Source organism: Platalea leucorodia (assembly GCF_965183815.1).
Source record: "Platalea leucorodia genome assembly, chromosome: 3".
NCBI classification, from domain to species: Eukaryota; Metazoa; Chordata; class Aves; order Pelecaniformes; family Threskiornithidae; genus Platalea; species Platalea leucorodia.
In genome coordinates, this window is record NC_138825.1 from 124440479 (window position 1) to 124467194 (window position 26716).

Here is a 26716-nt window from a genome sequence, read left to right on the forward strand (position 1 = left end):
GAAAAAAAGTGTCTCTGCTCCACCATTGTCCAAGTCTTAAATGCCAGATATTTTTAAATAAACAAAACTCAAGAACTGTGTCCATCTTTGTGCTTCTGGCTGTTTCATAGGAGGTGGTGACAATCAAATAGAGAGGCTCATTTAAAGTGGGAAAAAAGGCTTCAAATCCATTAGTTAATTTGAGATTTGAGTCTTCTCTGTTCGTTGTGTAAGAGCTCTCCTACACCTCAGAAAAGTCCTCTTTACCTCTTTGCTGGAACATCTCACAAGAGGAGAGAAGGCAGGAGAGCAGGGGAGGTGGGAAACAACATTGACTTGATGATTACGTGGCATCTTCTTCATCTCTCCAGCGGATGAGCCTGAAGTCCGTGGGTGGAAGACCAGCTTATGCAGTTATGATGTCCCCATGGTTTTCAGCTAACACCAGGCTGTTCCAGGAGTCCTGTTTGGAGCTGGTTTGTGGAGACTGGCTGATAGCTGACTGATAAGCCTGCGGGGAATGCTTCAGAGCTGAGATCGCAGGGTGGATAGATGATCCATGTCCAGACATGGCAGAGACTGAGAATGCCTATGGAAAAAGGAAAACCCTGTGAACAAAGCTTCAAACCATAGAGGACCCTACGAATCCCTTTATGGGGGCTGGTGCTATTGTAATAGCATGTCTGTGGATTTGCTGTAGGGCTGCAGATGGCAGCTTATGCATGCTACTTTGGACAGGCTCTTTACTTCTTGTTCCAGACCCTGTTCTTTCCTATTACTGCATACGGGGCATCTTATTCTCTTCTAAATGTCAGAAAAGATCATTTTACCTCCCAAGGCTTGAGATTTCATTGGCCTTGGGCTCTCCTAGCTTACAAATAGCCTCCTGTGGACTGCAGGACACGCAACAGTGCTGCAAAGTGCTGCAGGTACAGGATCAGTCCAGCACAACACTCAGCCACATATTTTTTTTCTTCAGGGATCATTTTGTTAAAACACTGGAGTTCCCTGTATGAACCCAAAAGGAGAGCAACTATCGTATACCTCTCCCTCTGAATCGTGCTGTGCTGTGGGGATTTTAAGCTGGAGAAATGGGCCTGTGTGAACCTCATGAGGTTCAACAAGGACAAGTGCAAGGTCCTGCACCTGGGTCGGGGCAACCCCCAGTATCAGTACAGGCTGGGGGATGAAGGGGTTGAGAGCAGCCCTGAGGAGAAGGACTTGGGGGTGCTGGGGGATGAAAAGCTGGACATGAGCCGGCAACGTGCTCTTGCAGCCCAGAAAGCCCAGCGTCTCCCGGGCTGCATCCCCCGCAGCGTGGGCAGCGGGGCGAGGGAGGGGATTCTGCCCCTCTGCCCCGCTCTGGGGAGACCCCCTGGAGCCCTGCGTCCAGCTCGGGGGTCCTCAGCACGGGAAGGACATGGAGCTGTGGGAGCGGGGCCAGGGGAGGCCACCAAAATGGTCAGAGGCTGGAGCAGCTCTGCTGTGGAGAAAGGCTGAGAGCTGGGGGTGCTCAGCCTGGAGAAGAGGAGGCTGCGGGGAGACCCGATTGCAGCCTTTCAGTGCTTAAAGGGGGCTTATAAGAAAGATGGGGACAGACTTTTTAGCAGGGCCTGTAGCGATAAGACAAGGGGGAATGGTTTTAAACTAAAAGAGGGGAGATTTAGACTGAACACAAGGAAAAAATTTTTTACAATGAGGGTGGTGAAACACTGGAAGGGGTTGCCCAGAGAGGTGGGAGATGCCCCATCCCTGGAAACATTCAAGGCCAGGCTGGACGGGGCTCTGAGCAACCTGATCTGGTTGAAGATGTCCCTGCCCATTGCAGGGGGGATGGACTAGATGGCCTTTAAAGGTCCCTTCCAACCCAAACCATTCTGTGATTCTATGATTCTATGATCCTTAACCAAGGTACAGTTTTTGAACCTGCAGACATTCGCGCAGATCAGCTTCCAGATCTGTGTGTTGCTCAGCAGGATAAGCACCTTGCATGGATGCAATGCTGGTCCCAAGACATCTAGTGGTGGATATGATACAGAGCACACCACTTCACCCTGCAGCTGTCTGCCATCACGCTGGCTTGCTTTACCTCTGCAGGGACTCAACTCCGTTAGATTTGGGCAGTGTGAGTTTATTCTCTTCACACTGCATTTTTCATATCACCCAACACACAGCCAGCCAGTGCAGAGGAAGTAGGGTAATGTTTCCAAGTTCTTCCTTGCTCAAGACAAATCAAATCATACAAAGGGAACAGGGATTTTCTTGCTATGGGACCCATATAGCTGCCCAGCTAGAAGGAATGTCATGTTTTCAACAAAGCTGCTACTTCTTGTTGTCCATTCAGAACTGCCACACATCCTTAAAAAGCTATATTTGCTGTAGACATGGTGACAAGAATGTGGGGTTTTGCCCCATCCCAGAGGATAGATCTCTTACTGCGAACTCCTAGACCCCTGGGTTGAAAAGAGGCAGCCTTTTTCCACAGAGGTTTTGAGGATGTTCTTCTCACCATGTCTACCATCCTAGTTCCCATCTTTGTCCCACTGCCAGCATCTCCCCTCTGTACCTGAGAAATTGGGCTGGGGTGCCCGTAATGAGATGAGAGCCCAGGTTCTGTTTTTATGGGGCGCATTTCTTCAGTGGTCGTGGCGCTGCTGCTGCTGCTGGTGGAGCTGGTGGTCGGGGTAAGACTCTCGCTGCTGGATGGACCTGTGAAAAAGCAGACGGTAAACCAGGCTCTTCTCAAAGACCTTTCAGTACAGAGCTGGACCCACCCACACAAAGTTAGTGTAGGTAAAAATAAAAAAAATAAATAGTCGGAAGGGCTTTGTTACTTCTGAAAGGCATTCAGACATCCCCCATTTTTGAAGAATCAGCCCATTTTGTGGTTGGGTGTCTGACTCACAGGACACGATGGTCAGAAACACAAGTGCACACACGTATACACATACCATAAACTCCCGCGTTCAACTGTTACCTGCTGATGTCTTTGTTTTGTTAAGGTTCTTTGGCTTGCGCTTCCTCGTCTGAATGCCCTCTTTTCTCATTGCTAAAGGCCTTGGAACCTACGGACCCAAATATAAAAGCCCATTGGTTTCTGTATGTCCATAAGCTCATTTAGGAGAACATGATTCCAGCTCTACCTCGTAGCCTTCATGAAAACCAGCTGATTTAATTGAAAGCAACAAGATGGAACCCAAATTCACTGGTGAGCACTGCTGTGTGAAGAGATATGCCAAAGCTACAAGTTGTGCATCCAAATGGGAATAGATAGGGTTTTCACACCATAGATATAGAGGGTTTTAAGGCTTGAAGGGAACAACAGCTCATCTGATTTACTTTCCTGTTTAACTCAGAGCAGAAAAGGTCTTTCTGGCTAATGCCTGCTTTCTGGAAAGGTACCAAGCCTGTGTGGGGAGCCTTCCCTTAGGAACTGATCCCACTGAGGTAGTCACCCTCATGGTCAGAAACATGCTGAGATTTCTAGGAATAATTTCTTAGGTTAGGTAAGGCTTCCCCTCATCCACCTCGTCCTCCAGCTTTGACCTGTCTCTCATGAACGCTCTTCCATCTGCCCTGAAGTACTGGAAATCCTTGAGAGCATGGATGTGTGTAAAAAAACCTAGGAGTAGCAATGATGAGAAGCAGAATGGGGATTTGCTACTAAGCAATCGCCAGGGTGGTGAAGGCCTCTGTCTTTGCCATGAGGGGTGGCCCTGTTGCCACTGACTGGTAGGAGAAGGACTGGAGATTTGCATCTTAAAGTCCTGCTATGCCTTGGACTCCAATGGGACTCTTCTAGATATATCAGACATAACACATGTATATGAAGCCCCCACTGACAAGAAGAGACTATCTGGACACCCGTGCAAGAAAAGGCATCGATCGCTCCCATGACAAATCTACAACCAAGTCTTAGCTGGGACCTGACACCCCGTGTGTCAGGGGAAAGCCCTTCTTTGTGCTTCTGACTCAGATTTTTCACTAAAGTGCATGAATTTAGGTGGGAAGAATCTGCGCCTACTTTTATTGGGTTTTAAGACTTGGATGCAAAGGGTAGCTAATTAGTATGTGAGAAATGCCCTGCACGCATCACCCCTTGCCAGTACAAACACGATGTAATGTTGAGGAGGATGAAAGCCCCGAGGGACAGCAAGAAAAACAGCTCCAGGAGAGCACCGAGTTGTGCAATGAACCCAATCCCCAGCTTGGTGCTATCGATACCCTCCCCATAAAGAGCAAAGATCAATGAAGGCGTTACCCCATGGAGCTTCATGTAGAGTCCGCAGGCGTTACAGACGGGCTCTCCCTCGGCATTTCTGCGCCAGAGCGTGGTTGTCGTCGTGTGGCAGTTGGCACAAGAGAGGCCGACGCGGCGGGAAGCCGACTGCAAGAAAATGCAGAGGGAGAAAACACATCAGCTCTCCACCGCTGCCACTGGCAGCATCTTGGATCCCAACAAGCTCGCTCCAGCACGCCTCAGCTTTTCCTCGCCTCTTGCCACTCATTTCTCTGCCTTTTTCTCTTCTCACCTCGGTGCAGTGGATAACACGGTTGCCTTTTTCTTCCCCTCTTGCCTTTCAGCTTCTCCTCCACTGCCTTTTCACTGCCTCCTGCCTGCCAGCGCTGCGCAGACGTCTCAGCTGTCCTGGGGCATCTTAGGTGGTGCCAGAGACATCACCTGAGCAGAGCCCCAGATCTCCAGCGGCTCTAGTAGCAGCTCAGAGACCCACCGCACGTGCACACGCCTACGGTAAGGTGTCTGGATCTCAGACCGTCCTGCCCTTTCAGGCTCCCAAGCCCTTCACCTTCCAAGCATCATGGCATATCCCAAGAAGACATTATTAATGCCATGAATGTTACATACTCCTTGCTGGCTTTGCGTGATGTTGCTCATGTGGCTTGAGGGGGAGATAAGAAAAAGAGTGCTTCCAGCAGCATCGTCTTCCTAAAGATAAAGAGGGATAATTAATAGGAAACCACACTAATGAAGCAGTACAGGGAACAGGCCTTTTGAGGTTCCCTTTCTGGGTCAACTGGTTTAGCCAGGCGCAAAAGGCCACAGGAGGAATACAATGGACTTGAAACCATATAAAATACCAGTTTTGAGCTTGGAAGCAGAGTGGGAAGTTGGGGAAGAAAAAGCCACATCCTCCACACCTGCCTGACTCTTCCCAGCATCCTTCAAAGCTCAGGTCTTAAGAGGCTGAGGATAAAGTCTGGATGGGCTGGGGTCAAATTCCCTCTTTGCTTGCTGATAAACTGGGGACTGAACGAAGTGCTAGAGCTGTGTGAAGACGCCTGTTCTCGCTGTGCCTGACGAGGAGCCTATAGGGAGGAAATCTGGTGGTCTTGGACATTTACCCGGCTCTGCAGACCTGAACAGCATAGCTGGCAGCTGTGTAATGGGGTGAAAGCCTGGGAGATGAGGACCTGGAAGCTACGAGGGATTTCCTCTGTGATCTTTGCCACAGCTTTCTCTCTGTGTCTTCTCCCTCATTATAAAACAGCATCAGTTAATCTGCAGCAGCAGGACAATAAAAAGTGAAATTCAAGTATTCTTAAGACTTTGAAAGCTGGAAACACCTTTGGTGCAGAGAAACCAAACACTGCTTTAGTTGTAACCTCAACGTGCATTACCTTCCGTCATCGGCCTTTATAAGTGGACTGAGAACTTAAAACAGATCTTGCAGCAGAGGCAAAGATCTCCCTTGCAGGGCTCTCTGGCATATCTCAGTCTCCAAAAAAAGGCATTACATGGTGACAGGTTAAATCCCATCACTTATACTGAATATATTTATTCGGGTAGACCAATTGTTGTTACTTTAACCACACCTCTACATTGCATCCCTAGAGGTATCCTCCTTTTCTTCATGGAAATTCTCTTCCAGAAGAAAAAGCAGGAATTTGGCCATTTTTGTAAGATTTCCAGATTGCTATCTGCCCAACCAAGTCGCAGGAACACATGTACAGACCTGCACTGCTCATGCATTTGTATTTCTCATGTTTTTTTCCAAGCCTTACCCCAAGGCAATGCAGAGTCAAAAGCATGCATTGCTGCTTGCTCCAAAGGACCAAGCCTGGTACCCAACGGGCCATTCCTGACTACGCAGATGTGGCCGAGGATAACATGTAGACCGGTAAATGAAACAGGACAAGGGCCTGGGTGCCAGGGTGCAGAAACTGCCTGGCTCAGTCAGAGCAATGTCTAAGAAAGGCTTTTCGCAAGAGGGCGCTGGGTGGCTGTGGCTGGTAGCAGCACTCAGGCTGCCAGTGTCGTTTTTGACATTTGTAGGGGACGGCTGGGTTTGAGCACAGACAGGTCTGGGCGATGCGAAGGGCAGGGCAGGTTGGCGATGGAGCCTCATGGAGGACAAGGAGTGGAGAAATATCACCCTGAGGGATGGCTTGCTGGCTCCTTGCTGCCTGGCATCATGATGGAGCCGTGTCCCTGGGGCACAGACTACAGAGACCTTCCCCGAACCCCTCACAAAACAGGCTGAAACAGGCAGGATATCAACACCAAGATGTTTCCTTCCTCCAGGTTCCCTATGCATAGCCCGTCCTGTCCCCACAGGTTTTGGGATGCCCTGATCTGCCCCACAAGCTCTGCTTCAGCTCACCCAAGGGAGCAGGGAGTAGGGTATCCAGAAAAGGTGGCTGGTCACCATGAAGTGACTGGGGAATAAGGACCCTGAAGGTAAAAGAAGATGGACTGGTGGTATGGCGGCGCTGGAAAGGGTTTCCATTTGTCCTAATGTGCCTGCGGGGGTACTAAAGCAAAGACTGGCTTTTGCTAAACCAACACCATGGTACTGCCCCTGTGTCCTGCAGCCCCTTCCACTGCCTGGCCTGGGTGTCTTTGCAGAACTGGTCTGAACAGTACAAGGTCTGGGAGCATGCCAAGCACAAGGTAATATCTGGCTTATATTGGAAATCTGGATCAAAACCACCTAGGTTGGGCATATGGGGACCCAAGGAACTGAAACACCCCTGGCATCTCCACCTAGCCGAGGTCTTTTTGCCTTATCCTTGCACGCAGCCTTGCCCCACATGCGTTGTGTGATCTTGACTTACCAGCCTCCTCTGAGGTTTGAACAAGGGCCGGTTGATGCCGTTCATCTTGTGGTAGAGCCCGCAGGCGTTGCAGAGGTAGTGCCCCGTGCCGTCTCTCCTCCAGAGCGGGGTGGACATGGCCCCGCAGTTGACACATTCTCGCCCCTCTGAATAATCATCAAAAAATTCTGCTGCCATGATGGGAGAGAAGGGAAAAGACTTGGTTAATTAGGTGGCCGTACATTTAATTTCTGGTCTGGTTCTCAATATTTGAGCCCAGAAGTGACATTTCAAGAAATCACAAACATTCTGATTTTATAGGGTGCAAGAAACAGCTCTTCCTTTCTCAAGGAAGGCCCTGGGATTATTGGGAAAAGAAACCCCTTTCCCTGCCATAGAGTGTTGGCTGCAGGACTTCTGTGGCAGCAGGGATGTGCTGGGACACAGATACAAGGAGACAGAAATAGAAACCTTCCCTTCTGCTCTGACGTTATCCAATTTTCAAGATTGGACATAGCCAGGGCAAACAGATTGGGACAGGCGATCAGCCGTGTTTACAATCAAGACAAATTGCCTGCAACCACGGACAAACACAAGCCTGGACCCACGAAGCAGAACTGCCCAGAGATCAGACAGCTCCCCAAGCATCTCTCAACGGGGCTCAAGCAAGTGTTGGGAGGGAAAGCCATGCCATGCACCCTGCTGCCCCACAGGACTGCTCCTCACCCAGCCCCTGCCAGCTCCCACCCAGCCCCTCTGCAGAGGGGAATGGCTGCAGAGTGCCAAGAGGGAGAGACGTTCACGTGCCTTCGCCCTATTCTTTGCACGAGAAGCATCTCCTGAACTGCAACAATCCACATGTACAACCCCATCTCAGGCTGTCAGCTAACAGACATCATTGGGCATTCACAGGTGTCAGAGACTCAGCTTGTGATGCATATCTCCATCCTGCTTGATGTCACCCTCCAGGGCCTGGCACATTCACCCACCATGTTCCTGCTTCACCCTCCACCAGGACCCAGCTGCAGCTGTGATGTGAGGACAACTGCCCTGGGCTGGGCCAGTCCAATCCCTCTGGCTATGGCAGATCCATATCATCTGCAAGGCGGTGCAGAGGTCAGCACAACGCACCTCGACTGCATCATCATTTGGAAAGACACAGGTCAGCTCACCCTTGGATACAATGCCCTCGAGAAGCCAAGAACTTGGGGACGTATTTCTTCTGCTACAAAACCTTCACATAACACGTTCTGTTGTGGGCACCAGAAAGGGAACACTAGATGGTAAAATAATTGGGAAAAAGAAGAAAACTACAAACGACAGCAAAGGGCTCCATTACTTAGCATAGGCTGGGAATAAACCAGGCTGCTGAAATAATTCCCGACAAACTGCAGTGCACAGGAGACGTTTGGAGGACGGCAAGAGCTTTGCATCAGGACCTTCAGCCATTATAGACCAGCATAACATTAACCCTTAAAATGTTATTGTGCATCTTGCTATATCTTGTGCTTGTCCACCTGCTTGTTATACGAGTATCTCAGCTTTCTGCTGGAAGATAACAGCTCCCCAAACAGCAAACCAACAAAATTTGGCTTCTCGCCGATCTGTGTCTCAATCCCATGTGCATTATCCGAGATCTAATAAGGGTTACATTCAAACATCATCCTTATTTTCTCTTTTCTTCGGACTATTTTTGGAAAATCTGGAGGAAACTACATAACCATGAAACAGCCAAAGGATTAAAAAATTACTAAAGTGGCGCCAGCAAACAGAGACACAGAAAAAGATTCACGTGAGCCTAATTCTCCCTAGAAAACCAGGCTAAAAATGGCAAGAGATTACACTGTGTGGCCGTGGGGAAATACTAGAAAACAGTAAATGAGTGTACGCAAGGGGCTCTGGAGCCAGAAAAGAAGGAATCCAGTATCTTCTCAGCAGCCTAGGAAAATCTCATTACCTTTGAGCAATTCTAGTGGTTTAGGAAAAATGGGAATCCCTCCAGGTGATTTTTGTACACGTGGATTCAGTGATACTGTAACCATAATGCCCTACTTTCCCCTTTAAAATCAACATTGAATCACAGCCAAAATCTAGATCAAATAAACTTCCTTGAAAGGAGAAGGGATTGGAGCAGCTGGTCAGGAAAGAACTAATTTCCTTGAAAAATCTCAAGAAAGGAAAACATTTCACTATTTTTTTCATCTTAGAAGTTGTTGAGGTTTTTGATTATCATTTTCCAAAGAAAAAGCCAAATTAATATCACAGTAATTTTTGTCCTGTGAGAAAATCCCTTCTTCTTTAAAAATAATTCAGTACAAAGTTGTTAACGTAATCCAGGGAGAATTTAGCAGAGCAGAGGTAGTCCAAAGGTAACAGTTAAAACTCTTGGCTGATTTGAGTTGTGTCTGTGACTAATTACAAAATATCATCTTTCCTGGAGATATTTCCACCAGAAAACCCAAATCTGAAAGTTTTTAATCAAAGAAAAAGGATAAAATTCCTAACAGTCCCTCAGAAATGTTAAGAGTTGTACTAGATGGAGTTGAATAAGAAGGTCCCTCAAAATGGGTATGATAAGAAGAAATGTCAAGTACGGGTATACTTCTGTTTTTAGAAAAAAACAGAGGATGTGGATTTGAAACCAGGAGAAGTGTCAGTCAGTCTCTTATTTTCTGACAATAATCAAATTTGGTACTGAATATTGAGTGTTACTTCCTAAGCATTTGTGTGACATCCAGCTCCGCTGTCCACATTATTTTCATTCTTGATTTGTAATCAGACATCCAAAACACCAGTACAAAGCAGTCTTGAGACCTGCTCTCCTTTTTCATCCGTATTTGTCTGAGCTATATTCTTCACTACTTGTTTGGTGGTTTGTTTTTTTTTTCGGTTTCCATGGGATTTGGACTGGAGCTTCTCTCTTGAGGAACTTTCACTGGTTTAAGTTTCCAAAAGTCCTCTTCAGCTTCCATAGTAATTGCATTTATGTGATTTTCCCCTCTCAGCTGCAGACAAAGGTGATCCTTGTGAACGTTAATAAACAGGAATCGCTGGTGTTTGAGACGGGGAAGGAACAGACTTTGTTCCCAGGGCACATTAAGGCTCCACGCAATGGGTGACTCTCCCTAATTGTAGCCCTCATGGGGCAATATCAGATGGGTGCGTCCCTTGCGTGCACCACCCAGTGCTGAGTCAGAAGATGACATCTGCAGAGTGCAACCTCATTAAAACCATTCCTGGAGCCCAGTCAGAGCAGAGGGAGCTCCTTGACCTCAAGAGATCTCACCTGGAGGAGAAATATCCTCTCATGCTTCAAAATATGCTTGATGATGGCAAAGGATGTGTCTTGGAAACTACTGGATACTGGCTCAGAGAAGAAGACATAGGCTTAGTGCATGCTCTTTAGCGAACGAAGGGCATTTGGGCCCCAATGGAGAAGTGGAAGACAAGGGACTGGATTTCTTTCTAAAAGAGGTGCTATGATTTCACAGCATCACTAAACTCAGGGATGAAGTTACCAAGGGGAGCCTTCTGAGCTGACCTGGCCACACAGCTGAGACATCCCAGCTGTTCTTGAAAACCTGAGGGTCTACAAAAAAATGAGAAAGTATCACCTGAAGAGCTGCAACCCATGCAGTCTGACGTGGGTGGGTGTCCAAGACCTAGGAAACCCAAATGTTCCCAGGGCTCAGAGCCCACAGGAACTGTGATCCACCAGCAGACTGAGCTATATTGGGCATGGAGGTCACTGGGCTTCAAGTGCACTGATTGTTTAATTTGCCATTGTTATTAATAATGGGGATTAAGGAGGTTCCCCAGGAAAAAGCAGCAAAGTGTTTTCTTGGCTTCCGTCTCAGGGCTGGAGATCTAAATCCTGGCATTATGAGATCCCTTGACACTTATTCCTTGTACTTAGCAGCCGGGAAAGGAAACGTTTATTCAGACAGCAAATTGCCCGAGCGGCTCCCGGAGGGCCCTGAACAATGCGGGGGGAAGGAAAGGCTCCCCCAGTCGCACTCAGGGTAATAATTTCCGTTTTGTGGCACAGGAGCCGCTGCCTGATAATGGAGATTTATGAGTCCGTCCGGTGACCTCTGTAATAGCCTTTCTGCTGGAAAGATTTACTCCCTCTCCCAAAGCCAGGTATGGCCAGCACTGGGACAGGGTTGAGGCAAGGGTAATGTTTGCATGGTCAGGCTGAGGACACCGGCCCATGACTGGAGTAGCCTCATGTGGGCTGAATGGCCTCATCTTCCTCTTTGAACATACAGCTCCCCCAAGTGCCTTTGCCCAGCCCTTATCTTGGATAATATCAGTCTTGGGATCAGTCATGAAAGCAGATCATGAAATCTTGCTGAGTGACCCAGCCAGCGGAGAGGATGGACTGGGTCTTGTCCCGGTCCTGGTCATCAGTTTGCCATGTAAAAGGAGATCTTGTTCCCCTCACACCTATAGTTTATGAGGACTGCAAGGTCCCCAGGGCAGGAAATGTCACTTGTGTGTTGCACAACCGTCTCCTAATCTTGGGTGAGGCCTTGAGCATGCTAATGTCAGAAATACTTTCCACAATGGGACATTCAGTCCCCAGGGAGCCAGGAGCAACTCCTAAGTGGGGCACTGGGGTCTGGTAGGAAAAAAACATTCTTGGATATGGCCCTTCATGGCTCTTAGTCATTGGGAGTGGTCCTTCACATTGACCGCCAGGTCCACAGAGATCAACTGGTATGGACAATGCAGGGCTCAACAAGAAAGCAGATCTGAGCACCACCAGCCAGCCAACACCTACAGGCACTTTTTCCAGGATGGCTAGGACATGACAGCATCTCTGACCAAGGCCATGGCCCACCCAAAGTCGGAGTACTTTTGCCTTCCCAACCAGGAGAATCAGATACCCTCTCGCAACCAAGTCAGCTGGAGATCAGAGGGAGGTTGCCCAGGGCTTGAGTCTGAAGAGTGGACTGCCTTCTCTGAGTCTTTCCACCATCTCTGCAAACCCCAACTCTTCCAGCCTGACAGCATGCCCATTCCTAGGTCGAGACCTTTTGGGTTTGTTTGGGCTTTTCTTTAGCAACCCTCAATATGTTCACCTTGGAGAGATCATCTTGAACACATAAACCTGATGGATCAGGACCCGAAAGAATAATAACAGTAAAAGCACCTCCGACAGAGAGATTTCGAATCCTTCAGTTCAGAGCCAACAACCAGTTTATAAGTTTCTGTTCCCAAACCAGCCTCTAGAAGGGGACAAACCCACTGGATTGAGTCAGTCCCTGTTGTTGCTGCATGAGAAACAGCAACGAGGTTGTCTACCTTCCTCTGCCCTCCAGTCCTCTCCTGCCTTCACCTCCTCTGGGTGAAGAGAAATGGAAAGAGACTTCCATTAATATAGCACTGGAGTTTTGTTTACAGCTGGAGGGATATTTAATATCAACATTTCCCCATGCAGAAGTGTCTTCTCCACCCAATGAAGCAACTCAGCAAAGGAGAAACAGTCCTTCAAACACAGCCAGGCACTTACAGGCTCTAAACAGACCCTGAGAGCAGTTTTCCCCACAGTTTCCTGAAACAATTTGTTATGATAAGAGGTTAAAGCCATGTTCCTCTATATACACGAATCCCAAATGGACTCTCAGGGGCACTTGCAGCTGAGGCAAAGGACATTGGCCACTCGGACACATGGACACCCTAGGATCCCACCCAAGACACCCTCACCTTCTGCTTCAAGGGATAGCCATGACAGCATGGCAGGGGGACACAGGATTTGCCATTCCCAGCTGCTCAGGATGGTTTGTCCCAAATCCCAAGATTGTTTCCATTAAAAAGTGACAGTGTGGAAATTATTCCTCCAGTTCAAGCCTTTAGGGGACCTTTTAATAAGCGTTTTGCTGCAGCTACTGGAGCTGAAAGTCACATCTTCTATTTCTTTTGAACGGGTTGAGATGCTCCCATGAATTGCATGACTCTAGAAGCTGAAGTTTCAAGGGGAAAAACCCACCAAAAGGTTTCTGGTCAGATCACAGCAGTTAAAAATGCTGGTTGGTCCAGTACTATGGCAGAGCAGGGCTGAACTGGAAAGGAAGACAGCAGCAAAACCCAAGGAGAGACAAAAGTAGAAGGGGCAGGGAGCGGCTGTAAATAAAAGAGCCCAAATTTATGCACAGAAGACATCTGTACCCAAAAGAAAGCTGTCAGTGAGCCTTTCCTTTTTTGATGGAGACATCATCAGCTTGACACAGACTGGGATCAGAAAGCCCATGTAATTACCCTACCCTTCAGCTAAAGGAGCTGAGGATGCTTCTGTAAAAATGGGTTCTGCCCATTGGCTTTTTTCCCCCTCCCTCTTCTCTGCTTGTTTCCCCTCTGACAGAATTTGGGGGAAATTCATCCAGGGCCCCACTATTTTAGACACTGATGGGACCTAGACGTGGGGAGAGCAGGACAGTTGGATTAGTGCCCATCACTGTGTTGGTTGCTGGTGGGAATGTGGCTCCCTACTCTCTTCTGATCTGGATTAACAGAAGACATCACCTGGGTGACTGCTGATCTGCAGGAAATGGAGAAGCAGGTAAATTCCCTACACTTAGCCAGAAACACAGTTTCAAGCAAAATGCATCATTGTGCAGCTTCACAGAAATGGCTTGATACTGTCCCAGAATGTTTTGGGGTTTATCTGACATGTCTATGGTGGAGAAAATGGTTCGTTACTCAGTTGGCTGCCTAGACCAAACAGCTTTCCCCCTGCAAACCTAAAGACCCTACGTATTGCTTAGGAAACACTGGCTGAGCCACATGCTGCTTTGAAAAAGGCAAAGAAATCTGTTTTTTCCTTGCTTTGGGAAACACCACAGCGAGGCTGTTCCTGTGCAACCCTTCCCAGGCCAAATGTTTCACGTCAAGGCAAAGGGAACATTGTGTCCCTCCCCTGCAAAGCTCCCTCCTCTGCCTGCGGCAAGCCAAGGTCTATGGCACACACCATTGCCAACAGCCAAGAATACTCCTTTCCTTCATGGGTATGTTTTCCCCGGTTTGAAGGACAGTGGATGTAGAAGCAGCCAAGGGACCAGCTGAGATCATGTGAAAGAGGGACACGACGGGAAGGTTGGTCAAATCTTGGGCCTGGATTTGAGTTCAGTCTTGGCTCTGCAGTAGGCTTCCCTTGAGCTAGGCTTTTCATCTCCTTGCAACACTGTTCTTCCCCCATGAGAAGGAGCAAAGCCTCTTCCCTGCCTCACTGGAGCGGGACAACAGGACAACTTTCAAAGGCCACAGTCATTGATGTGGAGACAAGCAGTGGATGGAAGAAGGGTGGGTGGAAATGGGCTGGATTACTCTAAAGCAAATTCAAACTGCCTGGTTTGGGAAGGGGCAGGAGATGGTCCTGGAGGACTGGCCAACCTGGTTGCTTGCGAAAGCATTGACAGCTCTCCAGCACACCAGAACCACCAGACCCCAAACCATGAAGCCCAATGGTTGTACCAGAACTGAGTGGAGAGTCTGTTGACCCACACACTGAAGTACTGTGTCCCACATCCAAAAGGTACGCAGTCTGCTATACAGGAGACAGGCATGCAAACACCCCTGAGGATGTAGAATCATAGAATTGTCAAGGTCGGAAAAGACCTTTAAGATCAAGTCGAACTGTTAACGTAGCACTGCCGAGTTCACCACTAAACCATGTCCCTAAGACATAGGGGTGCTTTTGGTCAGAGCACTTGCTGGCCACCCCTTTGATAGCAAGCTGGTGTCCTGCAGCAACTTCTGCTGACTGTCAAGTTGTGCGTGGCTGAACTCCAAGGTCTGCTTTCTTTTGCTGGGATGCACGCCTGATCCCACCCACCAAGGTGACCTCCCCTTTCTTGCTCCTACTTACAATTCTCACACTTGTAAATATCTGAGGCTCTTTTGATAAACAGAAGATTCCTCTGCTTATCGACTGTCCAAATATTTTTTAACAAATCTTAGATTAGCATGGAGAGCCCCGGGAATGGCCAGGATGGGGCCATCCATAGCCTGGGGTCTGCTTGGCAGGAGGCACCTGGAAATGGTCTTTCTCTCTTTCGACAAAGGAAAAACAGCTACGGCGTTATCCTCCTTGAAATATGTCCCATCTCCAAATGGATGTGCCCTAGTAGAGGCTCATCTTTAATGACTGCAAGGGAAGGCTCACAGAATCACAGAATGGTTTGGGTAGGTAGGGACCTTTGAAGATCATCTAGTCCAACCCCCAGATCACCTAGTCCACAGTGGGGGAAAAAATGTAGAGGATTAGGAAGGCCTGGGATTTGCAATGCCATGATCCCACCTGGGCAGCTCTTTCTGAGTTGGGCACAGGCAATGGATCACCTCCGACATGCGCAGCCGTGTCTGATGTACTCACAGGGGACCACAAGCAGGTGTGCTGTGGAGGCATGCCAAGCTGCTGCTCCACAGCAGAGCCATGGGAACTGGCCTTATGGCTACTGGGTAACTGGTGAACCCTGACCCTAAGCCCAGCTAGCAGAGTCTGGCCATGTTCAGATCCTCTCAGACCCCAGTCTACAGTGGTTACATCCAAACTGCTTCCCAGGACCTGCACCAGGAGATGAGGTCAGGCTGAGATGGTCTGTGCTTGGGCCATGCCAGGGGCCATGCTGACGATTGAAGAGCATGGTCGGTTGGGTTCCCATGGCTGGCATCTGGCACGAGTTCATCATCAAGCATGACACAGCCTTCACGTGCCCGTTTGGACTCCTACAGAGCGGCTGATGAGCTGAAGCTCCTTAAACCACGAGAACCCAATGGTTTGTGGTCGTACATCCTAGTGCAGCATCTGTCTGTCTGATGGTGACCCTCTGTCTGTCTGTAGAGGTGACTACCAGCACCCAGGTGGACCAAAGCCAGGGCCGGCTCTGGGCCGGGGAAATCGGTGCTGTTTGGGATCATTACAAGGACATCAGCTAGCCAGATGTATGCAGACAACAGAGCCAAACTCTTCTCAAGAGTGGGAGAAGGCACAAGGGGACACAGCACGAACCACAGGCTGGGCATTAGGAACAGCCTTTGCATTAGGAGGTGGGGGAATTTCCATCCCTGGGCATTTCCAAGCCTCATCCAGGTAAAGCCACAGCTGACCTCAGCCGCTGCTGGTGGTTGTCCTGCTACAAGCAGGAGGCTGCATTTCTGCAATCCTGCAACTCCAGAAACTCACAGGTTTTGGTTTCTTTTTTCCCCAGACTGGTGCAGATCAGAAGGAAAGAGATTTATCCAAGTCAAATGGGCAAAATCCTGCTTGTAGGAACACAATTAATTGTATTATTGTTATCATATGTGTATGTGTATTACACATGTGTATGTATATATGTACATACATGTAAATGTATGTATTTGTATATATACACATATACCACGTCCTTAAGAATTCCGTTTTAGCAAGCTAGGAGTTGTCTCTAATCCACTCTCTTTGCTTTTGCTATTAGAATTATTATTCTATGGCTATATAGAACATAACTGTATAGAACCATGTACATATATATAATTTTATATATACATACACAAATATAACACAGACACACACACACGTATATGAAAAGCCCACACACTTTATATATATAAAACATATGTATGCCATGTATACGTGTAGATGTGGCCCTTAGGGACATGGTTTAGTGGTGGACTTGGCAGTGTTAGGTTTACAATTGGACTCGATGATCTTAAAGGGCTTTTCCAAACGAAATGATTCTATGATTCTACGTGTAGGAATATATGAAATATGTAGGGTATATACTGCTCCACATGTCTAAGCCCTCTCTGAGCGTGACAGCACTAACCAATATTGACAATCACAGAATCATAAAATCACAGAATCGTGTGCGTATCCAACCCCCCACCCCAGTTTTCTTTAGCTCACTAATTTGGACATAGGCTCTGACTCCAGTTCGGAGCTGTGACACTGATAAAAACCACTCAGAGGAGTTACACCAAAATAAGTTAGGCCAGATCCTGGCCTCCCTGCGGGACACCAGCCAGGGACAAACAAAAAGGTGTTTACTATGGTTCATCACGTTACAGGGGACAGTCAGTTTGTCTAACCCCTAGCCCTTCTCTTTTCCTCTTTTATTAGTTATTCTGAACGTTAAGTCAACTCAGCCCCCGAGCAGGGCGGGAGGATGGAGCGATTCTCCCAGCCGCCGATAAAACATCTGCAAAGGTCAGTTCGCACAGAAACTGCAGCCCAGGCCAATAAAATGCCAGGTACCAAACTTATCAAGGCAACATATAACTTGCAGTTTTTCTAACTCAATTGATTGGACTTTTTATCTAAAATAACAGGCATTATAAGATAGGCGAAAGTCGAGATAAGGAAGAAAATCGAGTAGGTCTTGAATCAAGATCAGCTTGGGGACAGGTTCAAACTCCCACACCTGCTCCGGAGGAATCAATGAAAGTTTCTTGGCGTCGTCCGCTCGTTTTGAAACGCTGCTGAAGTTGAGTGAACTTTGAGACCGCGGCGTTTATTCTGTGATTATAATTAACCTGCTCACCCGTTGTTATTGATTTTGCACAAAGGGAGGTGACAGAGTCTGACTGGGATGTTGGTTTAGGAATAGAAATGGCTGGGGAGGGCAGGCAGTGGGGCAGGCAGTGGGGCAGGCAGGTAGCCCTGCCGGGGTGAGACCCGTCCCCGGCTGGGGGCAAAGGGAAGGGGGTACAAGGGGGATCTCACCCTCCTGCTTGTTGTCCTGCTTATGCTGGGATCTGGGAAAACCCTTGAGGCCAGATCAGGGTAAATCACAACATCGATGATCTGCCCCGTTGAAACAATAAAGGACCGAAGGCGGGAAGCCCCTGGAGAAAAATCTCGGTCGTACCCAGGATCCAGGGCATCCTCCCAGCCCAGGGGAGCGTGAGGAGGAGAAACCCCGCAAGCCAGCTGCCTCTCTTATGCTCCACATCACCAAGGCATGTCCCAACTCAGCGTCCTTCCCGGCAGCCAGTCCCCCGAGCAGCCAGCCCCTGGGGCCAGCACTCCCTTCCCAAAATAATCTCAGGCATCTGGGGCCAAACATGTCATTTGGAGGAGTCCTGATGTCTGGGGCTCACCCCCTCACTGAGTTTTTACAGCTCCAGCGCTGCAAGCCCTGAATATTAAATAATGGTGGCTCCCTGGCTTGCAAGCCCAAGAGCCTGGCTTGGAAACTCATAGGAGTTTAAATAATAAATATTAGGTTATTTTTTTGTCTCTTCTAGAGATTCAGCATGAAGGAATCAGGGTTTCCCAGCTTTTCTCTTATCCAGAAAACCTGCTCCTTCCCTTCCTGCAAAACCAGAGCCTGACATATGATAACATGACTCCAGAAGCTGGAGCTTGAAGGAAAACCGAGGTGCACAGAGGCACAACGGCTGGCAACAAGCAGGCAGGCAGCTGGGAAGCAGACAAGAGGGAGATGTCTCCCAGACTGTTCGGAGATGTTTGCAAAGCCAAAGGAGACAGCCCACTCCCCCGGCCTTCGAGGCCAGAGGACAACCTGGAACTTGCTTAAATATTATAGACACAGCCAGAGAGCACCGTGCAAGCAGGAGCTGTGAAAAAAAAAAGCAAGAATTGGCAAAATCTTGCTCTGAGGGAGCAGCATAGTCTCCTTCTCCCCCCCTGCTCCATGTCTGCCCCCAAGCTCTCCTTAGGCTCGGGTTTTAACATTTTAGGAGAGCCTGAAGGCAACAGGCACCCAGTCCTATCCTGGCACCCCATAAATACACCGCGCTGCAGCTGGAAGCATCGACCGGAGGAAAACGGCTGAGCTTTGGAAAGAGGAACCAGAGCAGGCAGCGGCGTCCCACCGCGGGACCTCTCCTGAAATGCTTCCCCGGCAGACACCGACCTAATTACCAGGGATTAGGAGGAAACATTTCCAGGCAGCGATTTTGTTATCCCAGATTCAGAAGCATCCAGTACCAGCCCCCGGTGGAGACGGGAGATCAGCCCCGCTGCATCGCTCATCCAGCTGCGCTCACCCCACCTCTGGTGGGAAACTTACTTTTCCTTGACTTTCTATGAATTATTTTTTTCCTCTTTCACAAATAAAATGAATTTCCGAGTCTCTCCCAAGGCTGGCGTGAGCTGTTCGAGCCCAGCTGGCTCCGATAAAAGGCTCACCAGCTTCACAGGTCACTAAAAATAATTTTTAAAAAAGCACAAATTCCTTCGTGCTGCAACATAGAAACCAAGCGGCCACCTTCTAGAAAGAAAAAAGAAAGGTCCCACTGGCTTTTGGGGAGCTTTCCTGTGCGATGGGCTTTACCTCCCCAAGAAAACCTGTAGGTCTCCAAATAGTTGGCAGGGGGCCGCGTTTCTTCCCTATGGAAGCTTCTTGCATGGGCCTGATCCTGCACTGGCTCCTGGCAAACCTCCCTTTGCTTTAAAATAGGGATGGTTTCAGCTCTGCGCAGGCAAGGTGGGTTTTTTCTTTGGTTGTTTTTTTTTTTTTTCACAGCCCATACTCAGTCTGGTGTATGGGGAGGGCCTGATCCTGCAAGCCTCGCCTGGGCGAAACAGCAGGATTGGCCTCAGAAAGGCAGGGAAAACAGCAGAAAGACACGGGAAAGACCCAACGCCCAGGCAAAGGGCGCATCCTACATTTAGGTGTCCACCTAATTAAGCAAAAAACCTCTGTACCAGCAAATAACTGAGAAAAAAAAAATAATCACCAGGCACTTCTTGGAAAAGAAAACAATTATTTTCGCTTCCAGTTGACTCTGCCCCAAACTTGGCTTTAAAATCCAGCCCTTGCCACAACCCAAAAGCTGAAATGTTTCAGCGCTGATGGTGGGGTCAGATCTATGTCCAGCTTCGAAAATCTCTGCCCAGAATCTTCTTTCCTAGCAGACCCAGCACCCGCCCGCCCGCCCGTGCTTTTTTTGGAATGAGAAAATCCAGCTCCAGCTTATCATACTGAAAAAGAAATCGGCACCGAGTGTTTAAAAGGGTGCCATAGCACGGGGAATGCTGCAAACTCAAGCGTACCCTGCAGCAAGAGATCTTCCGAAAAACTACGAGGGAAAATAAAAAACATTTCTGCCGGGCGAGACCTTACAACGGCATCGCTCGGCGCGGCAGAAGCATGGGGGTTTTTCAATAGAGCCTTTAATACCGCTTGTACCAGCCGCTGCGAAGGCGATGATGATCGAATTATTTTCAAGCGCTGTCACGCACGTGTAAGCACCCGTGTATAAAGACCTCACTGCTCAGGCATGGCAGATAATTGGGTTTAATTTGTCATTACAGATGTATTTACAGCTTGGACTGGTCACCGTGACCGCTGATGTGGGGAAGACTTGTAAAGGCCAGAGAGTTTTTAATATTTTGCCGTAATGCTGGATGTTATCATAGCCAGTGCAAGGTTTTTGCCCCACAAAGGGGACCCACAAGTTTTTTTTCTTCCCCCCCAAAATAAAAAAAACCCTCAATCCAAACTTATAATGAAATTTGCATGTATAATTTGGGTTAATTTTGGAGGTAAGAGCATGTTGTCACTTATTTCCTTGGTTATTTAAGCAGTGTTTCACACTCGCCCACCAAAGGCATATTTACACCTTCCTGCCAGACAGCAGCGTGAATTCGGGATCCACCGACAAGGTGAATATTTTGCATTTCCAATCTCCTTTTCTACAATCTTCCAGGCATAATTACACACATCCCTCCTCCAAAGCAAGCCGTACCCATAACCTTCCCATTACGATGAGGGGGTTTGGCAGAATAATGGCATTATTCGGGGATCACACGTCCCTGTAACATGGGGCCGGCATGGCCGTCCCAGCAAAAAATCTGCATTTCTGCCTCTGCCCTCCCAGCATGAGCAAAACCGGCCGCTTTAAGCCCATGATCTGAGCTCTCGACACAGATCCCTGCCTGGTTTCGCAGGCAGCGGTGAGCCCCAAATGGGAGGCAGACGCTTCGTTAAGTCTTTTTATAATAGGGTTGCAAAAGCCTTGAAGGACCCGAGATGTTCAGCTGCATCCCCCCACGTTCCTCCGCCTTGTGCCCCCCAGGAGCATTGCCGAGCAGGGGGGGATCCCCGAATATCCCATTTCTGCACCTCCTTTTCAGTAAGGAAATTGTAGGGAGGAAAGGACACACCAGGTTGGCGTGCGGGACAGGGAATTTGGGAACAAAACCTCCCAAAGGAGATATATTATATTTGCACCCCTTTTTCCTATGCGTGCAAAGCTCTGCGGGGCTCAAGGAGGAAAAGTTTCAGCCCAGAGCCCTGTGCCGATGAGAAACAAGGTCTCCGCAGGTTTTGGGGCTACACTATGGAGGGGTTTTTTTAATTGCATTTTCCTTAATATTGCATTTCTCCACCGTTATTTTAACAGCCCCTGCACACGCACCCTCCCCAGCAGCAACAGGCTGCTGACCTTCGGGCGCAAAAACTTGCTCATCTCGCTGCGCTGCTGCTTTTTCACCCAGTTTGGGATTTCATTTGCTGGTTGGTGCTTTGTTGGTGGGTTTGTTGGGTTTTTTTTTGAGGCATCCTTAATTTTACAGCTATCCAGGAGCAAGATGGTTTGCCCATTCAAAATACCCAGCTGTGTTTGGGATAACCAGCTTTGGGGAGCCCCTCTCTGCCTGCCGAGCCAAGGTTTCTCCATCATCAGAGGAGCAGGGAGGCAGCAGGATCGGGTCCAATTTCCTTTGGGAAACACCAGATAAACCCTCATCTGTTTCCAAGGATTTCACCTCTTTTCCCCCAAACTGATGGAAATAAAGAAAGAGCAAAATATAGGCTGGGTCTTAAAAAAAAAAATTGCTGTTATTGTTACAGGGACAAAGACGCGCACGGGAGTGCATGTGTGGAGGAGAAAAATAATTAGTCCTGGCTTAATAAAGTCTTAGATTCAGGGCCACTGTCCACTGCCTTAAGTTTTACTGCTTTACAAAAATTTGCAAGCATTTATAATGTATTATATACTACACCATGGCTCTTCTATGCAACATACGCATTTGTATTGGGTAATAAAGTGCAGTTTTCAATGAAGGAACGGTATTATTAATAAGGGTGATATAATGCCTGTGATGGTGATATTTTTATTATTATTTTGGCTTTATTTACAATTTAAAATATACTGTCTGGGGACTTGAGGGGTAAAAAACAGTTGTGTGTTTGAGCTCAAGCTTGTATTCCCAAATTCTGTGGGTTTCATCCCAAATCCCAGACTGACTGGTGTCAATTAAATTAGGCGGGAGAGCAGAAAGCGGCTTGAAACCCACGGCGGGGGGGAACAAAGCCCTGGGCCAACCTTCCCCGCCGGCGGAGCCGAGGTGAGAAATGCAACCGCTTGCAAAACGGGGGATGTAGGGTCTCGTGCAAAATGCAGACACGTCCTATGGCCCATCCCTCTGTCCTACAGTCCCATCTGTCCGTCCTACAGTCCCATCCATCCGTCCTACGTCCCCGTCCAGGGCAGGGACAGCAGAGATGCTGGGTTCCCCCCATCGCCCTCTGCCCCATGGGGAGCAGCCACCTTGTCCTTAGGTGCGCAGGGAAGGTCAGGGGCTGCTTGTAGGGTAGAGGATTGTAACAAATGCCGATGAGTCACTGGAAATGCCGGCCCAGGGATGCTACAGGGCAAATCTCTTAGCATCCCTATGGGAAAGCTTAAGATCTGGTTCACAATCTCTCCCCCACCAGCAGTAGAGAAGACATTTTCCAACCCCAGCGTCTGCTCTAGGCTTTGATCTTCCCAGATGCTGCTGCTGGGTTCAAAACGGTGCCTGTCTGAGGAACCCTGGTTTCGACTTAGTCCAAACAAAATGCAAAGCACCCACCAGAAATGCCCGCAGCCCCTCGCCTGATTTACTCCCAACCACATCAACCTCCTCGACGCCACAGCAAAAAGAAAAACCCCGCTAGCGTTTTTGCGAAAAGCAAAATTGCAGGGGGTGAGGATGGCAAACCAGGATCTGGCCGTCCATCCCCAGCCTGGAAACACCCAGGAGGGAGCAAGCGGCAGCGGGCTGGATGCGCTGGGGCTCCCGTGCTGCCCTCGATCCCCGCTCCCCTCTGCCTGGCGAAGGGGGAAGGGACAAACTGCTAATTTTGGGACAGACTTCAAGTGGTTTTTGGCTCTGGCAGGGAAGTCTCCTGAAAGGGGATTTTGCAGCGGATCCTTTTCATGCCTCATTAAGTCGGGAATTCACTGTAACCCCATCCCAGGCAATGCCTGGAGCAAGTTCACGGCCTCGGCCGCAGGGTCTGATCCTGCCCTTCAGGGTAATGAAATCATTTGCCTGAAAAGCCCAAATTTGGCATTTTGAACTCACACCGGGGAAAGTTTTTCAAATAGGCCCGTGTGATTTATGCACCCATCCTTCCCAGCACTTTATACCACAGAGCTGCATTGGCACGTTTTAACCCAGGCCAAAATTCCTCTTATCAGGGAAAAACAAGATGATCTTTATTTCTTTCAATATCATTTTATTTGAATACATTTTCACTGAACTTCTTTCCCCAGTGCATTGCTTTACAGCCGGGAAAAAATGCCATGCCCAATTGCATAGTCTGCATATCTATGTCTGCGTGTCCAGCTGCACCTGCACAGACTTGATCTTCATTATTAAAAAATTATAATAATTAATATTCTAATGATCCCAGGGGTGCTCTGCAATTAGTGCTATCCAAAGGTGATGGTTTTCCAGGAAGCAAAATCACTGGAGAGAAATGAGAGCGCTGCAAAAATCACTTGATTTAATACAGCCTTGCATGAAGGATTTTGCTTCCACCCTGAGATTCCTCATTGCACAGAGAATAAAAATATCTTTAGTCCTAAGGAAAGGCAAAGGAAGGAGTCTGGGCTCCACCGTGCCAGGGACTGCTCAGATGCTGAGCCAGGCTCGGATGTGTTATTAAAGTGGGTCTGTGATGGGTGCAATCCATGATGGTGTTTCCCTCCCATTAAATCTTTCAGTGCCTTCAATTTTTGAGCCCATCAGGGCTTTTCAGCCTTGCTCATTAAAAAAAAAACAAAACAGCCTTTCTCCCTTCTCAGAAACCACCAGCCAGCCTTTACAAGCTTCGCACAAGCCCCTCGATACCCGCAGCCTCTGCAAAGCATCGCCCCGGCGTCGAGAAGGGACCCGGCTGGCAGCAGCCCGGCAGCGGCCGCATCCTGGCTCGGGGAGAAGAGGGAAAGGGGCAGGTCTGGACCTTACACTACTTGCCGGGGGAGCTGCCGCCCAAAAAATCCATTTTAATCCTCAATTTAAAACTCACTAGGTTTCAGGAAGTTTCTGTTTGGTTTTTTTTTTACCAAAACCCAACCACTTTTTGTTTAAAACCCAAGTGTTTTTTCCACATTCAAGGCAGGGACGTAATTAGACCCACGCTAATAAATCCCCCGGTTTCTTCTGCGATGCCGGAGGCGATGCCGTGAATCCAGCACCCGAATCAGGACCTGGCGATGGAAAGGGGTCCCGGCTCCTTCCTCCTTCGTTAGTGACCACTAATGTTTTTTGCACTGGCTCAATGCATCCCATCTTCCCAGTGCTATTTAAGATCCCGGATAAAAAACGCTTTTTGCCACCAAAATGCAGGCTGTGAGATCTGCAACGCAAACTGCTGCTTAACGTAGGGCTTGAAACCCCCAAATCACTGCGCTCAATCTCTGGCACCTTAAAAGCTGCCGGGTATTTCTGCAACTGCAATTCTTCATTTGCATTAGTTTGGTTTTAAGTTATTTTTATTACTAAGAGCCCTTTTGAGACCACTGCAAAAAGGTGATATTTTTTTCCCAAGGAAGAGACGGCACAGTCATCAAATACGATTGCGCATATGTCCTTGTTGATAATATTCAATTATAATTTGATTATTTGATTCATTCTACTTTTTTTCTATACTTTCTACCTTCTCAGGGCTTCCCAAAAACATTGCTTGCTTGGCCAAAACTTTATCCTTAAAGATAATCTGTTCCTCATTTTCAGCAATTTCATAACGGCCAAAGAAAAGCAAAAGGCATTGGCAAGGCCAAGCCCTCACCGATGCCCAACTTTCCTTTCTTTAATGTCTTCAAAGAATGCTAAAGATAAAGCAAATCTTGCTAAACACGATGGAAAAATTACCCACCAAAATTTAGGCTAAAGAACGCAATCTTAAAACGTATCTGCAGACAAATTTGAGTCATCTTCTTTGTTAACCCCAACCCCGAAGCCGACAGAAATACCTTCATGGAGAGAAGGCGGGGAGGAAAAAAGGGTTTATGAAACGGCGATACAGAGATGTGCCCCACCTTTCTCTCCCCCTTTCTCCCTCTTCTGCCATACAAAATCTAAAAGCAATATTTTAAGTTTTTCGGGCCGATTTCTGGTCGTAGGACCCACGGGCGCTTAATGAAATGAAAGACTCTGAGATCGGGATCGGCACAAGAGATCAGGGCTGAGATTTTTTGGGGGCAAGGAGACGCTGAAATACAGGGCTAGTCGTCCAGATGTGCCTGTGAGCCCCCCAAAAAGCATGATAATAAATGTGGATGCATTCCTTTTTCTCCTTTTCTAGGTCTCTCCCCCATCGGTGCCAAATTTCTCTTTGCTTTCCCTTTTTCTAGCCTAACCGACCTTCCCAAAAATTAAAAAAAGGACGTAACATAAAACAGCCTAAAGGGAAGATCTGGGATTCATGGGTCAAATTTTGATTTTCTTCAGTTTCCAAACAAATTTTCCCATTTTACACCTAAACCAAGCCCGGGAAGGGGCTGCCGGCACGCCCACAGAGCATCGTGGTCCTGCACGCCGCGGTCATCCCCACCGCAGCCCCTAAATCCCGGCGGAGCTGTTTGTGCAGCCAGCAGGCCCTTGCACGGAAGCTCGGCACATCATTTCTTACCGCTCCAGGCCTACCCTAAATTATATTTATTTTTTTGAAATTGTGGCCCTTGAGGATATTTTGAAACGGTGGTTTTGCAGAAGAAGTACGTATGCAGGGGGGCAACCACGGCACTGCGGGGATCCCCATGTTTTGCAGCCCGAGAGGCGGCTCCGGCAGCGACATCCCGAATACACCGAATTTCTCCCTCCTGCCCTTCGCGCCTCCTCGCCCTACCCAGAGAGGGGTACGTGCACAAAAATTTGGGGGTGGTGGTGGGGTGAAACCCTCCCTCTCCCATCCCAGCCCTGGCTGTGCTCACCTATGTTGGCGTGCCGGGCGGCTGCGGGCGTCCCTCGGCTCTGCAGGTTGTGCAGCATGGGGCTGTCGAAGGGTGAAGAAGTCCAAGTGGTGGCCATTTCGGGGCTCATATAAGCTGGGTAAGGGCTGGAATAGGAGCTGCCGAAACCCCTGCTGTACTGCTCCCTCCCGTTAGCAGAAAGGTTCAAGGAGCTGCTGTAAGCCGCCGCGGCTTCTCGGGAAGAGGTGGCAGGGATGGGGGTGCTGGTGGAGAAGGAGAACCGAGGTGACACGGGAGGGTGAGAAGATCCGGGGTTGTAAGCGGCGCTTTCGGCTCCGGGTTGAGTCCAGATGGAGTGGCTGGAGACGGGGCTGCCTTGCTGGGAAGAGCCGCTGCTCTGGAGGTACGGCAGGCTGGGGAGCATGGAGGTGACCCTCGTGGTGGGCACATAGACGGGGGATGCTGCGGCTGCGCCGTGCATGAAGCCACCTGCCCCCTCGTACGCCGGAGGGCCGGGGTTAGCTGCCATGGCTAAACTCTGGTACAT

The 26716-nt window shown here is 48.7% G+C and overlaps 1 protein-coding gene across 2 annotated transcripts; it reads right to left on the reverse strand.

Annotated features, from left to right (window-relative positions):
- Window positions 1-385: 385 nt before the first annotated feature.
- GATA4 (GATA binding protein 4) lies at window positions 386-26716 on the reverse strand (the record flags this gene model as incomplete). 2 transcript variants are annotated; one of them, XM_082306289.1, is made up of 6 exons in its annotated part: window positions 386-568; window positions 2546-2688; window positions 2957-3044; window positions 4241-4366; window positions 7057-7223; window positions 26191-26716. In XM_082306289.1, the coding sequence occupies 6 exons, from the start codon at window positions 26714-26716 to the stop codon at window positions 386-388; spliced, it is 1233 nt and encodes a 410-aa protein (XP_082162415.1). The 2 variants fall into 2 exon arrangements, with proteins under 2 accessions (XP_082162415.1, XP_082162414.1); XM_082306288.1 differs by having other exon boundaries at window positions 7057-7226.